This window comes from Eschscholzia californica, unplaced genomic scaffold (assembly GCF_041429995.1).
Source record: "Eschscholzia californica isolate CP2 unplaced genomic scaffold, dmEscCali1.0.p SCAF_4, whole genome shotgun sequence".
Taxonomy (NCBI): domain Eukaryota; kingdom Viridiplantae; phylum Streptophyta; class Magnoliopsida; order Ranunculales; family Papaveraceae; genus Eschscholzia; species Eschscholzia californica.
The window spans coordinates 13,219,682-13,235,917 of NW_028238461.1; the positions used below are offsets into that span (position 1 = coordinate 13,219,682).

General features: G+C 34.8%; 1 protein-coding gene and 1 pseudogene across 1 annotated transcript; both read right to left on the minus strand.

Annotated features, from left to right (window-relative positions):
• Positions 1 to 548: 548 nt before the first annotated feature.
• Positions 549 to 4,085, minus strand: LOC147542871 (ADP-ribosylation factor-like). Its single transcript, XM_086634388.1, has 7 exons — positions 3,784 to 4,085; positions 2,934 to 3,120; positions 2,262 to 2,332; positions 1,960 to 2,079; positions 1,583 to 1,701; positions 1,406 to 1,487; positions 549 to 909 (listed from the first exon to the last, which is right to left on the minus strand). The coding sequence occupies exons 2-7, from the start codon at positions 3,079 to 3,081 to the stop codon at positions 904 to 906; spliced, it is 546 nt and encodes a 181-aa protein (XP_086490514.1). The 5' UTR covers positions 3,082 to 3,120; positions 3,784 to 4,085; the 3' UTR covers positions 549 to 903.
• A 4,827-nt stretch (positions 4,086 to 8,912) lies between these two features.
• LOC147542872 (uncharacterized) lies at positions 8,913 to 10,216 on the minus strand (annotated as a pseudogene).
• Between the last annotated feature and the right edge of the window lie 6,020 nt (positions 10,217 to 16,236).

Here is a 16,236-nt window from a genome sequence, read left to right on the forward strand (position 1 = left end):
AGAATTCCTGAAACCCTTTGTAGATATCTTGGTAGACACGGTTAAAGGATAGAGAAAAAACGTTGAAGGATAGAGATAATTTTAGCGAGGAGAGATATGGGGTTGTGGTCATAGGTGATTGTAGTGAGAGAAAGATGTGGATTTCTTTCCCCAGATTTTTGGACAATGGCAATCTGCCAGAAACCCTTATCAGCATGACAGAAGAGGTGGAAGGTATTAGGTACTCCAAAGAAACAAAACTCTTTTCTACTCAACAAAATTTTATTTCAACAGACCAACGCCCATATAAAACAGAACTTCAAATTTCCATACAGCTACTGATATCCACCTTGAGAGAACCTATTTCTTCAGTAACTGTCCAAAATCAAGCCGTTTGTAGTTGCAAAAATACCCCACGATTAGCTCTAACTTCTTTCTGATCATATTAACTTCCACCTTCCTTCCAATTCCACCTCAGGAGCCCATCCATGAATGACTTGTCAATTCAGATATTTCTATTCAGATGAAGAAACAACACTACATACAATAGAAGTCGAAAGCCTGATGGAATACCAAAATAAAAGCACATTTCATATATGGAATAGTCATAACAAACTATATATTGTTTTTTAACAGCTAAAAGGATTAGCTAAGAAAAAGCAAGGAAAGTATTTATCTCAAATATAAAAACAAGCAAAGCAAAGACTAAATTAAAAGCTTATCATAATCCCATCTTAGCATTCTCCTGTCATAACGCAACTCGTTTTTTCCTCTGAAGATATAAGAAAATCCTGTGAAAACGTCTCGTCTAATGAAAGTCAATACCGTTGTCCCATAACATCAAATACTCTGTAAACATCTATTACCACTTCTCCCATCTAAAAATCAACCCCATGAACAAGAAAATCACACCATTGAATCGCCTCAAGCCTGCAAACACAAAAGTTGTTGCATATGTCAATTGTATTTGAGTTGACATTATTCGAGTGATGAGGGTAATTGTCTTTTTGGATTTTATGTGAAGAAGGAAGAAGTTAGTTTCTCGTCAATCAACAATCAATATATTTAGCTGGTCTTAGTATTATAAATACAACTGAGACATCCTTAGTGACTTAGCTTTTTTATATAGCATATAATAATCACACGTGGCCTGGGGTATAAGTGCATGCTCAAGCTTAGCAAGTGTCAAGGACTTTTGGGTGTAGTACTCGTGGAGCCTTCGAGAGGAACAAACCCCGTACACCCATGGACTTGGGTATGGGTGTCAAAACGGGAACAATGTTGATAACTGCCAAGGCATGGGGCTTTACAGGTGTTTAAATGGTCGAAGCTGGTCATAATGAATTTCAGGTGTAGTATGTTTAACTGTTGCTCAAATGATTATTTGCTCTTATGAAAGACTTAATAAGGAGAGAGTACTGCTCACCTTGTTTGCGATATTGTTGGATAGCCAGTCCAAACCCTCATAAAGCCCCTCTCCAGAGGTTGCACAAGTGCTCTGGATGTACCTGAAAAGACCAGAGAGAAATATAAACAAAAACAGGTTTGGGGCATTTAGGTCTTAAGGGTAAGATATCGTATAAATGAGAGAAGATAATCGTACCAATGGCGTTGGCGAAGAGAGTGAAGGCCAAGTTTGTCAGTTATTTCGGCAGCATTCATCGCATTAGGAAGATCTTGTTTGTTGGCAAAAACAAGCAACACAGCGTCTCGCAACTCATCCTGAAACCAGATGTGTGAGAGATTCAATAAAAAACTCTTCTATTCACCAATCTTCTTTTGTAAGCAACTAAATGAAGCAGTTGAGAAACTTATGAACTAGAGTTAGCAAGGGCATTGAAAGACAAGAACAAGGAGAAAGGAGATAAGAGTATCTAAGAAAAATAAGCAACGGACGAGACAATTCAAAGATAGATCAAACTATACTCCAAAATCGAAATACAAACGTAGATAACACTATTTCGATGGGGTTTAACAAACCTCGTTTAACATTCTATGCAATTCATCCCGTGCTTCTACAACTCGGTCTCGGTCATTGCTGTCCACCACAAAGATAAGACCTTGTGTGTTCTGGAAGTAATGCCTCCATAATGGACGGATCTGTTGAAGGGATAAGAGGTGTAATTAAAAAGAAATGTTTCTGCCAGAACTGTAGTTAGCAAGCGAAAAGAGAGGAAAGGATTACACACGACAAATAAATGTATAGAACACGAATTTTTGGGGGGACGAAATAACTGAAGATAATCTTAAAACATCCAGAAAAAAAATTATAGAATCAATACCTTGTCCTGACCACCAACATCCCAGACTGTGAAGCTAATGTTCTTGTATTCTACTGTCTCCACGTTGAACCCTGTAAAATAACTACTTGCATGAGTTGAATAACATATATATAGAATAAAAGATAGCTTAGCTGCTTAGGTTTCTATATCGTCCCAGTATCGACATTTTATTTATCAGCATTGGCTCTAAACATGCCTTTCCAGCAATCTTAGATTCTTATATACATAATACAAACATTCAAAAATGAGGAACTTCCATAGTCCCCTTAGACACCAAAATGGGTAGAAGTAATAATGTAAGATCTCATCAAAATTTATTATCACGTCTCATAAGAAGATCAAAACTCATACCCTACCCTAGTCACACTCCAAAGAAAAATACACATTGTCGAAAGATTCCCCTTGATTAAATCTTAGTCGTTGAACTTCAACAAAAATACTGACAATAAATACAGGTGAATCCACATATTTAATCCCCTCAAACAGCCAAATTCACATCACGAACAACAATTAGTAAAACCCGATCTGGTAATTTAATTATGATGGAGATCTAAATAGAAGAGAAACAGTAAACAAGACTAATTCAACCACATAGAATAGAATTTATAATTAAACAGCCTTCAAACTTTAACAGGAAATCAAACTGATAAGTAGATCACATAAGTAGCTTACCAATGGTGGGAATTGTGGTAACAATCTCTCCAAGCTTGAGCTTATACAAGATGGTTGTCTTACCAGCCGCATCAAGACCAACCATCAGAATACGCATCTCTCTTTTGGCAAAAAGCCGACTAAAAAGCTTCGTGAAAGATAACCCCATATTCCTACCTCACAACTATATCCTCCAAATTCTGAAGCCCTAAAAAATTCAAAACCAATGAATCAGAAAAACAAACATTTTAACAAAGTCGAAACAATCCTACTGCATCTAAACAACAAAGTCTATCTGACTCAATTTTGGATCTCAACAATCTTACTGCATCTAAACAATAAGATCAAAAAGCAAAACGAATATAGTTTATGAATTTTCTCATTGTCTGAATCTGAATCGTTTGTCTCAAACGGATCCAAAATCAGCCACTTCACACAAGTCGCAGACAAAAGCAAAATTTCAGACATCTGACTCGAGTCAATCAAAACACCTTGAGTCAGATTACAAATCTGACTTACGAAAAAATAAACGCTACCAAAGGATCTCCATTAGACGTCCATAAATCAAACAGATTCATCTATTTCCTAGCAGATCTGAAGGTCAAAAACGCAAAGTGAACCTCAAATCCTTCTTTAAATCTAAAAGAACTCACAACAATACAATCTACAAACAAAAGAAATCAAATCGATTTCACCACATGAACATAAATAAGGAGAAGAAATCGGTTTCAATACCTTTCAAAATCACAAAACCTCAACAACAAAATCGTTAATACCAAAAGTGAAATCGATCGTAGTTATGAAATGAGAAAGATTTAAGAAATGATTGATCTGAATGAAAAGAAGGCAATTCTGATCCAAGATTTCTTACCAGATCTCAGTTTTAGGTTTTCCAAAGCTTCGTTGGGGAAAGAGAGAGAGAGAGAGACGCGTATACCGAAGTTGAATGAGGATCAGAGAAGAAGAAGTGATATAAAGCAAAACGGGTCCCCGTATCTAATTCATTCTCGGGTCGGTTGGTTTGTTACGGGCGATAATAACATGGCCCAGGTGTGTGGTTGGACCGGATAAAGCCTGACCCGTTAAAACGCAAAAGTCCACGTGAGAACGTTCCTCTCTCTGTCTTCCTCCCTCTCTCACCCTCTCATTGTTCCAGCGAAAGGAACGATATTCAGATAATTCGACATTTCACTGATATTCAGATAATTCGTTATAGTTATCCTTTGCATATTTTTGGTAAGTTCTCACAAAAAAAAAAATTTGTTCACACAAAACTAAAAATATTCATTCGAATAAGTGTTCAAAAAAAAAAAAATGAAACTAAATATGTTAATGTGGTTGTTAGGCATCTTCCCACTTACTATTCGATAGGTTGTCGCACCATTCATTAGCTTTTTCACGTTGTTGTTGTTGTGATCGAAAAATTAATTCATTATCAATTTCATCGTTATTAAGTAGTACGGGTACAAAATGCTATTATTTGCTACTAAATAGAACTTGGTAAGATGATCTTTATGAATTCAAATATTTTTCAAAACCCATCCTACAGTCTTAAATGTCATTATTTTCATTTCTGCCCACCATAATTATTATTAGAACTTGGTAAGATGATGTTTAAACACGAATGAAAGAAGGAAGAGAAAAAAGAAGAGAAGAAAATTATTTCTGTATTGTGTTTTTATTGAGAAATTACAATTCTTATATAGGATAATTATATCCTTAATTGAGAAAAATAAATCTAGTAACAAATAATGTGATAATATATTGGTGATTTGTGAGCAAGGATATCAAGAATATATGGTAATGAATTACCATATATTCTTGATTTTAGTAATAAATGTCAACACTCCACCTTAAGTTGTCGCATATATATCCCACTGTTCAACTTATCCAAATTTTTTTTGAGCACTTGATTAGATACACTTTTGGTGAGTATCAGCTAGTTGGTCTTAAGATTGAATCTTTGGAAGTTCTACCGTCTTTTCGTCAAGTTTTTCTTTAATGAATAACTTATCAACCTCGACATGTTTGGTTTTATCATGTTGAGCCGGATTATGAGCTATATCACATGCTGCTTTGTTGTCACAATAAAGTTGGATATGATCTTCTAGGAGGTACCCTAAATCCTATAAGAGATTTTTCAGGCATAGTGCTTCGCAAATACCTAAAACCATTCCTCTATATTCTGATTCCGCACTAGAACGTGCCACAACATTTTGTTTCTTGCTTCTCCATGTCACTAATTTTCCCCCCTACGAAAGAGAATTATCCTGAAGTTGATCTTCTATCATCAACTACTCCTGCCCAGTTAGCATCAGTGTAAATTCTGATATCTCTTTTATTTGTATCTTTAGACAATAAAATTCCTTTTCCCAGAGCAGATTTAAGATACCTCAAAATTCGCATAACAACATTCATATGTTGTTCTCCTGGATTATGCATGAGTTGACTAACGAGACTCAGAGCATATGCAAGATCAGGTCTTGTGTGTCCGAGATACATTATTCTTCCAACAAGTCTTTGGTATATTCCTCTGTCTACATGCACTTGATTTGTCTCAATACACAATTTTCGATTTTCTCCCACTGGGGTGTCCACTGGCTGGCTGGCAGTCGTACCTGTTTCTTGTAATAAATCTAATGCATACTTTCTTTGGGATAAAAATATTCTTTTATCACAATGAGAGACTTCAATTCCCAAAAAGTGTTTCAAAGGACCTAAGTCTTTCATTTCGAATTCATTGGATAAGTATTCTTGCAAAGCCTTCATTTCTTCTGGATCGTTGCTTGTTACCATCATGTCATCTACATAAACAATCAGGGTCGGCCCTAGCCTTTGTGAGGCCTAAAGCGAAGTTAAAAAAAGGGGCCCTTTTTACACAAATAAGAGTTACAAGAAATTGGATCGAAGACCCAATGTTAAGTTTTTTTTATGTTAAAAAAGACAATCACATTGTGTTTGATTAAAAACCTAGCATTTGTTTTTTTTGTTTGGTTGAAACCCGCAAAATATTTGTGCTCCGTTCGATTAAAAACTCTTTCACAATTTTTGCATTTCTTTCGCAATTCTTACAATCCTTTTGCAATCTTTTGCAACTCATTTGCAAATATTTGCAAATTAGGAAAATACATAGGGAGATGAAGGTAAGAAACAAAAATCATACTTTTCTACCAAAACAAAAAATTTATAAGAGTTTTCATCAAATGTCATATAATTATTTGTAATGACAATATTATTAAAAAACTTCATATAAGAAAAATGACAATTCGACTAATAACAAATCTACACATTTGAATGAAACATGTTTTTAAAAATGTACCAATACAAGAAAACCAATGTAATTAAAATACTTGATGTAACAATGATGATAATAAATAATTTTGACTTATTTGTTACATGAAAGAAACCCACTTTTAGAGAGATCAAATATATCTTAGGAAGAGTATGAAAAACTAGATTATAATTTTTAAAATCTCAAGATAAAAATATGTTTAAACAAAAAATTACAAGAAAAAAAAGAAGAAGAATATATCTACAATAAGAAAAAAAATTAGGGAGAACACATAGTTAAATGGAATGTGGGTGTGTGAGAGAGAAAGAGAAGGAAAGTTCACATTTTAGTGAGAGAATAAGTTGGAAAACTATATCAACCTAATTAGGTTATAAATTGAACTTGGTAAGTTTGACCTTTTAATTACCTAATGTAGTACTACGGTTGTGGGTGGAATTTGTCAAGGTTAGGAAACTTAATTTTTTGGTTTCAATTACAAGTTTATTGCCCATTAAAAGAGATGTTTATATATAGGAGTTTATGAGATTTTGGGTCCTTCTCTAGCTCGGAGCCCAAAGCAGCTGCTTTGGCTACTTTAGGCCCGGGCCGCCCCTGTAAACAATAAGTGTAGTAATCTTTCCGTGTTGCCTGTTTAGAAATAATGTGTGATCTGAGTTGTTCTGTCTGTATCCAAATGTTGTCATAGATTTGGTGAATCTTCCGAACCTAGCTCTAGGCGATTGTTTTAGTCCATATAACGATTTCTTTAGTCTGCACCCTTTCTGTTTTTGCTTTTCTGTTATCATGTGTCCAGGTGGAAGATCCATATATACTTCTTCAAATAGCTCACCATGAAGAAATGCATTTTTTACATCGAATTGTTGTAATGACCAATCAAAATTTGTAGCTAAGGATAATAAAACTCGGACGGTGTTGATTTTTGCTACAGGTGCAAATGTTTCACTGTAGTCAATCCCATATACTTGCATATATCCTTTTGCAACTAATATGGCTTTAAAACGTTCTACTATACCATCTGCTTTATATTTTACGGTGAAGATCCACTGACATCCAACTGTCTTCTTCCTAGTAGGACGATCTACTAATTCCCGGGTTTGGTTCTTTTGTAAGGATGTCATTGCTTAATTCATTGCTTCTTTCCATTTCGGATCAATTACTGCTTCCTGCACATTGTTAGGTATAACTACAGTAGATAACTGATTGACAAATGATTGATTATTTTTTGACAATCGATTAATACATACATAATGACTCATGGGATATTTTACTTTACTAGACAATTGAGGTTCATATACAGTTTTTGGCATACCTCTATTGACACGTCCTGACAACTGTCTCCGGAATGGTTCAGGTGTTGAAGAACGAACCTCCTCTGACAACGATTGGTTTCGTGTATTGATTGGGAAAAACTCAGACTCGTTTTTTGGAACTGTGTGTCTTTCTAGATGTGGACTCTCATAATGATTCAAGACTTGATCATTTTGCTTTAGTTCATTTGCTTCTATATTCATTGTGTCTGACAAGTTATCACCATTCACATATGAATTTTGATTATTTTGATCCAAATGGCCTACTAACTGATCAGTAACTTCTACTTCATTGTTCTCAAGGTCACAAGTATCTTGACCACTTAATTCAAAATTGTCTACCATATGGTCAGAAATTCCTACCTCATTTTTCTCAAGATTATATTCTAGAGTCTGAATATCCTCAAAAGACTCCCCTTGAGATTCAGACTTAACGAAATATATAGTTTCGTCATTAAAGACAACATCTAGAGTAACAAACATGCGCTTGGTGGGAGGATGATACCGGTAACCCTTTTGATGAAGGGCGTATCCCACAAAGACATGTTAGAGCGCGTGGCATTAACTTACTTTCTGCTCGGGTGTGAACATAAACAACACAACTGAAGACACGAGGAGGTAGATTAGATACCGTTGGAGCAATAACTGCATTATTAAGCGTCTGAAATGGTGTGTTGAAATTAAGAGATCGTGATGGTACGTGATTTATGAGATATGAAGCAGAAAGAAGAGCCTCTCCCCAGTAACATAAAGGCATGTGAGCCTCAATCAAGGAAGCACAAACAACCTCTAATAAGTGGCGATTTTTGCGTTCAACTACACCATTTTGTTGTGGTGTTCCTGGACAAGTGGTTTGATGAATGACACCATTAGAATCCAAAAAATTCTGAAGTTGAGTGTCACGATATTCACCACCGTTATCACTAAATAACACCTGAACTCGAGAATTATATTGTGTTTCAATGGTTTTATAAAAATTTTGAAACAACATGTTAACCTCAGATTTAGATTTCATCAAACATAACCAAGTCATCCTAGTACAAGCATCTATGAAAGTAACAAACCAACGTCCCTCCTGGGTTGGGTACTTTTGAGGGTCTCCAAACATCAAAATTAATTACCATAAAAGGAAGAGAACTTTTATTCAAAACCGAAGGGTATGAAGTGCAATGACTATTTGCAAGTTCACACACATCACATTTAAAAGAGGAATCATCTAAATTTGTAAATAAATTAGGAAATAACTTTCTTAAATAACCAAATGAGGCATGACCTAGTCGTCGATGTCATAGCTTTATTTCAGTTAGTCTCTTATGGGAACTAGTGGTCTCAACAACCAATGCATGTTGTAGTCGATTAGAATGCTCTGACTCCAAGTCCAAATAGTAGAGCTTTCCCTTCTTAACACCATAACCAATCGTCTGTCGAGTCTGAATATCCTTAAACACACAATGATTAGGCCAAAAAATAACAATACATGATAAAGTGAAAGTAATTTGAGCGACATAAAATAAATTATAATCTAAAGAAGGAACAACTAAGATGGAATCAAAATGTAAAGTATTAATCAGAAGGGATGATCCTTCCCCAAGTACTGAGGTGGTATGCCCATTTGTTGTGGAGACAGATTTTTGCGAGGAGGGTCGAAGGTTTGTGACTTGTCCGACAACAAATGTCATATGATCAGTTGCTCCAGAATCAATTCATGCATTATTAGAAACATGTGAAGAGGTATTTAAAACCGTACCTTCGGTTGTAGTAGTGGTGATTAATGCGGAAGACGTGGAAGGTGTGTGATCCTGTTTTGTTTGAGCAATAGCAGCAGTAGAAGGCCTTTTGGCATTCCGATGCCTTGAAGGATCCCACCAATCAGGATAGCCTATAAGTTCGAAACAACTACTCTTCAAATGACATGTTTGACGACAATGAGTACATTTTAAGTTAGATTTTTCAGAACTATGAGGATTTTTGTAGTTGACGGATTTTGACTGATCTTGAGATGATTGTAGTGGTCGATGTTGTGTAAGCATAGTGAAAGCATCAGAAATGTCACTATCTGTATTTAGAGTTGTAGCTCGAACTGATTCACGACGAACTAATGAATAACATGCCTCCAAGGTGAGAGGAGGATCATGGCGTAGAATTTCACGGCGAAGCTGATCTAAACTTTTATCTATACTTGCAAGAAAAATATGAACCCGAATCCGTTCAATGGATTTGTGGTATGTTGTTACATCGTCTGGATCTTTCATGACAACTTTATCACGATGATCCAGTTCTCTAAAGATTTATGTGAGTTCTCCATAATAGACAGAGAGGGATCTAGACCCTTGTTTAGCAGAGAATGCCTGTTGATGAAGTGAATAGACCCGTATTTCATCATTACCATAAAAAAAAAGCAGTAGAGAGGGTTTTTCAAATTTCTCGTGCAGTAGGGATACGAAGATAACGTTTCATGATATCAGGAGGCATAGACATCAAAAGCCAACATTTCACTTTTTGATTTTCAACATACCACTTATCATAACCTTTATCAGATTCAGGAGGTTGTGTAATGGTACCCATGATGTAAGCCATTTTTTCTCGTTCATCAATATGCATTTCCATCAGTTATGACCAAATATGATAGTTTGTTCAGTAAGTAGAACACCAATATTAAAAACACCTTCTGGCTGAATAACAACTCGAATATGAGAGTCACTCATTTTTCGTTTTCCTTTTTGGTAGATCACATCTCGATTTTATAAATAAAGTGCTCTTGATCGTTATCCGAGACTGCGTGTGATGGTGTCTATAATAATGTCGTATGCGATCACGTTGGGTCAAGCATACACACAGAAGTGCATGTACAGTTGTGCCCATTTTCACGTTGAGTATTAGTGGTTTGGTTTCAATTATAAATGTACAATAAGTACTTTAAAGATACACCGATCTGAAATATAACTTAAAGATACACAATGAGTACTCTAAACCATAAAGAGAGAGTGAGAGAAAAGCGTCGACCTTTCAGCCCGTCATTCGTCCCTCTGACTTCAACAGCCGTGCCAAGGTGTGCAATTTACTTACATCCCAATGATTTTATTGCTCTACTTGAGTATTAGAAATTAAAATATTTTATCTTTTCTAAGTGAATTTAAGGGTTATTTCCCTAATAGCCCCCAACTTTCTGACCGGTTTCCTACCTAGCCCCCCACTTTATCAAAAGTACCCAGATGACCCACTTTTTCAGATTTCGTTATAACACCGTTAATTAGTCATCACCTCTCTCTCTCATCCAACTCATCTCCTCTCTCTACCACCTCATCATCTTCACTGGCAACCTTCAAACATTAAAAAAAATTTAGACTCTCCTCCCTCTCTAAAAAAAAAATTAGAGAGAGAGAGGAGAGTTTAATTTTTTTTTAATGGTTGAAGGTCGACGACCGGAAAATTGGCTGGCCGGCGCCCTTCGCCGGTGAAAGATGATGAGGTGGCGAGAAGATGAGGTGGCCGAGAGAGGCGATGAGTTGGATGAGAGAGAGGTAATGACTAGTTAACGGTGTTATAACGGAATCTGAAAAAGGGAGTCATCTGAGTATTTTTGATAAAGTAGGGGGCTAGGTAGGAAACTAGTCACAAAGTTGGGGGCTATTAGGGAAATAACCCTAAATTTAATGGTTGAAATTGAAGGCCTTCATTTTTTTTGTGACTTTCTTTTTCAAGTGTTTATCATGTCTACTTAAACAAAAAGTGGTCTTCCGTATTTTTGACTGCGTATCGTGTCCCATTCGAAAATGTAAAAGCATTATTATTCAACTGTATATCGTGTCTACTTCAGAAATGGACGAACATTATTTCTTCGTGTGTCTTGACACTCTCCCGTAGAATTAAGTATTATAAATAAAGTGCTCTCGAGCGTTATCCGAGTCTTTGTGTGTTGGTGTATATGATCACGACGTCTGAAATCACGTTGGATCAAGTTTACGCGCATAAGTACATGTACATTTGATCTCATTTTCACGCTAAGTATTAGTGGAGTGGTTTTTATAATAAATACACAATAAGTACTCTAAGATAGACCGGCCTAAAATCTAACTTAAAGATACAGAATGAGTACTCTAGATCCTCGAGAGGGGGGGAGGGGGGAGCGCCGACCTTTCAACCAGTCATTCGGTCCTCTGACTTCGACAGTCATTCCGAGGTGTACAATTGACTTCCATAGTAGTGATTTTATTACTCTACCCGAAGATAAGAAATTTACATATCATTTCAAGTGTATATCATGTCTACTTAAACAGAAATGGTCTTCCGTACTCTCATCTGTATATTGTGTCCATTTCGAAAATGTTGAAATATTAATTTTCAACTGTATATCGCCTCCACTTCGAAAATGTGGTAGATCACATCTTATCTATTATTATAAGATGTCGTTGTGGTAGATCACATCTTATCTCTTATTATAAGATGTCGTTGTGGTAGATCACATCTCAGTTTTATCAATAAGGTGTTCTCGAACGTTATTCGAGTCAGTGTGCGCTGGTGTGTATGATCACTTCTTTTGAGATCACGTTGGGTCGAGTTTACACGCAGAAGTACATATACAGGTGTACCTATTTTCACACTGAGTATTACTGCACTGGTTTCAATAATAAATGTACAATAAGTACTCTAAAGATATACTAGTCCAAAATCTAACTTAAAATTACACATAGAGTACTCTTGACCCTAAAGAGAGAGAGGAACATCGACCTTTCAACCCGTTATTTAGCCCTCTGACTTCGACAATCGTGCCAAAGTGTATAGTTGACTTCTATCCCACTGATTTTATTGCTCCACCCGAGGATAGGAAATTAAATATTTTTATCCTTTTTAAGTAAAAGTTAATGGCTGAAATTAAAGGCCTTACTTGATTTTTCTCTGACTTTTTTTCTCAAGTGTTTATCATGTCTACCTAAACAAAAAGTGGTCTTTTGTATTTTTAGTTGTGTATCGTGCTCGAAAATGTAAGAGCATTATTGTTCAACTGTATATCGTGTCTACTTCGAAAATGCAAGAACATTATTTCTTCGTGTTTCTTTCCCCGTAAAATTTAGTATAATAAATAAAATACTCTCGAACGTTATCCGAGTCTGCATGTGTTGGTGACTATGATCGCGTCGTCTGAGATCACGTTTGATCGAACTTACGCGCATAAGTACATGTACAGTTAAATGAGAAAAAAAATACAAAGATCAATAGTGATGACCGAGTTCAGCCCAAAAAGATCAATGGAAAAAACACAAATTAGAACCATCTGGTTGAACAAAGAATGTGAAGAGATATAGTAAGGGGGGGGGGGGGGGGGGTAGTGGTTCAGGACATTGGAGGACACTCAGAGACAAAATGTTCCAGAGACATTTCAAGACATTTCGGGACATTTGTCCGTAGACAAAATGTCTTTATGGACATTTCAGGACATTTGATTCATAGACAAAATGTCTCAGAGACATTTCAAGACATTTGGTTCATGGACAAAATGTCCTGGGGACATTTCAACATATTGAATCCATGGACAAAATGTGTAGTGGATATTATTATTATTATTATTATTATTATTATTATTATTATTATTATTATTATTATTATTATCTCATCATTGAAGGATAATTGGTAGACATTTATTATTATTATTATTATTATTATTATTATTATTATTATTATTATCATTATTGTCAAACCATATGAAATAATATATTTGTACTCATATTTCAATAATATATTTTTCGACTTTTGTGAACATCTGTGGATATCTGAGGACATTGATGGCGGTTGGTAGACATTTATTTTAATGTAATCATTATTGTCTAATCATACGAAATAAATTTGCCCTACTACTTTGAAAATATATTTTTCGACTTTCGTAGACATTCGTGAATATCTGTGGACATTGATAGATATTTAGTTGATATTTATTATTTTTAATATTATTACTGTCTTACCATATGAAATAAAAAAAAATAATTAATATTTCCAAATATATATTTTTCGACTTTCGTAGACATTTGTAGATATCTGTGGACATTGATGGACAATTGGTAAATATTTATTATTTAATATAGTTAAATATTAATATAATAATAATATAATATAATAGTGATATAATATAATATAATATAATATAATATAATATAATATAATATAATATCATATAATATAATATAATATAATATAATATAATATAATATAATATAATATAATATAATATAATATAATATAATATAATATAATATAATATAATATAATATAATAGTAATATAATAATAAGATAATATTATAATAATATGATTTGATAATAATAATTATTTTTATTACCTACCTTACTCAAATATATAATAATAATATAATAATAATAATGATAATATAATAATAATATAATAATAATAATGATAATATAATAATAATAATAATAATAATATAATAATAATAATAATAATAATAATAACAGGAAATTGGGCTGGAGACCCAATTTTTTGTTTTTTTTTGTCAAAAAGACAAGTTATCTTTTTTTCCTTCTAGGCACCATGAAAAGTTTGGAAATAGGCTTGAAGGACAATTCTAAAAATCCCTTAATTTTGTATACCTGAATTGACCTTTGTATAAAGGAAAATTTTAGAAACACCCTCAGATTTTCCAAAAACCCTCACATTTTATATAATCTTACTTCTTAGTTACTTATTTTGTTAGGGTTTGATTTTGCGAAGCTTTGCAAACTAGTTTGCAAACTGATTTGCAAACTGGTTTGCACTACTTTGCAAATTGGTTTGCAATCTGGTTTGCCTTGCAGAGCTTTGCAAACTGATTTGCAAACTGGTTTGCAATCTGGTTTGCCTTGCAAAGCTTTGCAAACTGGTTTGCACTAGTTTGCAATCTGGTTTGCCTTGCAAACTAGTTTGCAATAAGGTCAGTTTTGTCTTTTCCCTATATTAGATAATTTACAAAAATGCCACAGGGAGCTGAAGCCCATAAAAAATTGTCCAATCCTTTTTAACCAAAGGCCAAAGTTTTTAGGGAGTTTTGGCCAAATTTCCCATATAATAATAATACAATAATGTAGTAATATAATAATAAGATAATATTATTATAATATGATTTGATAATAATAATTATTTTTATTATCTTCCTTACTCAAATGTCCCCAAGTGTCTTCGATATTTTGAGAGACATTTTCTCTCCAAAAGATCTCCAAATTTACACTAAAATGTCTCCAAATGTCCCCAAAACCAATTTGTCTTGAAATGTCCCTAATTTCGTGTCCCGAACGAATAACACAGACATTTGGGGACATTTGAAATGTCCCCAACCAATAACACGGACATTTGGGGACATTTGAAATGTCCCCAACCAATAACACGGACATTTGGGGACATTTCAAATGTCCCCAACCAATAACACGGACATTGGGGGACATTTTCCCAACCACTACCCCCCTAAGGCCAGTGTTTTGGGGAAATAAGTAAAGTTTCCGGGGCAATAAGTTTTGGGTGGAAACAAAATATTTTTGTTTCCTCCAAACATCACCCTTTTAATTTTTTATTCTTTCTTCTCCTCTACCTCAACTAGAACTCTGGCGACTTCCACCGGATCCCGGCGGCTTCCACCATTAACGTCGGCGACTCTAATTTCGGTCGACTCTCACCCTCTCTCTCTCTTCATCCCTCTCTCTCTCTCTTTTGTTTCTCTCGCTTCATCCCTTTTTCTCTCTCTCTCTCTCTCTCTCTTTTGTTTCTCTCTCCTCTCCTCTCTCTTTTGTTTCTCTCTCCTCTCTTTTCTCTCTCTAACTTCCGGCGAAGGGAATTACAAATTTAAGTATCTCTTCCTTTTCTCTTCTCCTTCAATCATCTAGGTTATTCTTCCCTTCTTCTTTATAGATACCTAAATCTAGTTGAAAGATTGACCATTTTTCGATTTACTTATTACAGATTTCACAAGAACTTTGCACTTATCTGGTAACTCTCTCTCTCTTTGTCTTGCTCGGTTTATTTCTTTATTTTAGGGTTTTTTTTTTGGTTTTGTATGTCAATTGATTAATGTTAGGGATTTGAACTGTTCATTTGTGTTGATAGATGTGTTTTGAGTTTTGGCAGGAAGCTTTATGAGGGCTTTCTATACGGAATTTGGAGGGGAATTGTTTGTTTTAGTTCATTGAGGTGAAATCGATTAGGAAGGAAGAAGTGGTGTTTTATACGGAATTTGAAATCTTTCCTGTGGGGTTTTTTGTTTCAGGTAAGAAGTGGTTCTTGGTCTCATGAGTATTGGTAGGGGAATGCAGAGATCCATTAGTGAAGAGCAAAAGCCACTAATCTGGGAAATATCTTTCAGTCAAGGAATTGGGGTTATCGTGCCAAAAACTAGAGCTCGCGATAAACTGCTGAATTTAGGGTTTTGAAAGCTTCTTGCGTCGGACTGAAAAAATAAGGATTCTAGAATATGACTAAAGAAGGATATTTCCATAAAGATGATGGTGGTCGCCGGCAACATCGGCCGGCGACTTCTAAGGTACGTTTGGTTTGTGTTTTTTGGGTTTTGCCCCGTCTTCCCCAGAAACTTTTCTCCGCAAAACAGTGGCCTATAGTAAAAAAATAAAAACAAAGAATATTCGCTTTCTTCTGTTAGAGACATTGTTTAACCCGTAATTAAGAAAAGAAGGAACCCATAAAAGAATTTTAAAATTGTAGCTAGGAGAATAAATCTTTCCATGTAAGTGGCT

Coding starts and splice junctions, on each gene's coding strand:
- LOC147542871 (XM_086634388.1), bottom strand. CDS start 3,081: ATGGGGTTATCTTTCACGAAGCTTTTTAGTCGGCTTTTTGCCAAAAGA. Junction 2,080..2,261: donor ATGTTGGTGGTCAGGACAAG/GTATTGATTCTA, acceptor TCCCTTCAACAG/ATCCGTCCATTATGGAGGCA. Junction 1,488..1,582: donor TCTCTTCGCCAACGCCATTG/GTACGATTATCT, acceptor TGGTCTTTTCAG/GTACATCCAGAGCACTTGTG.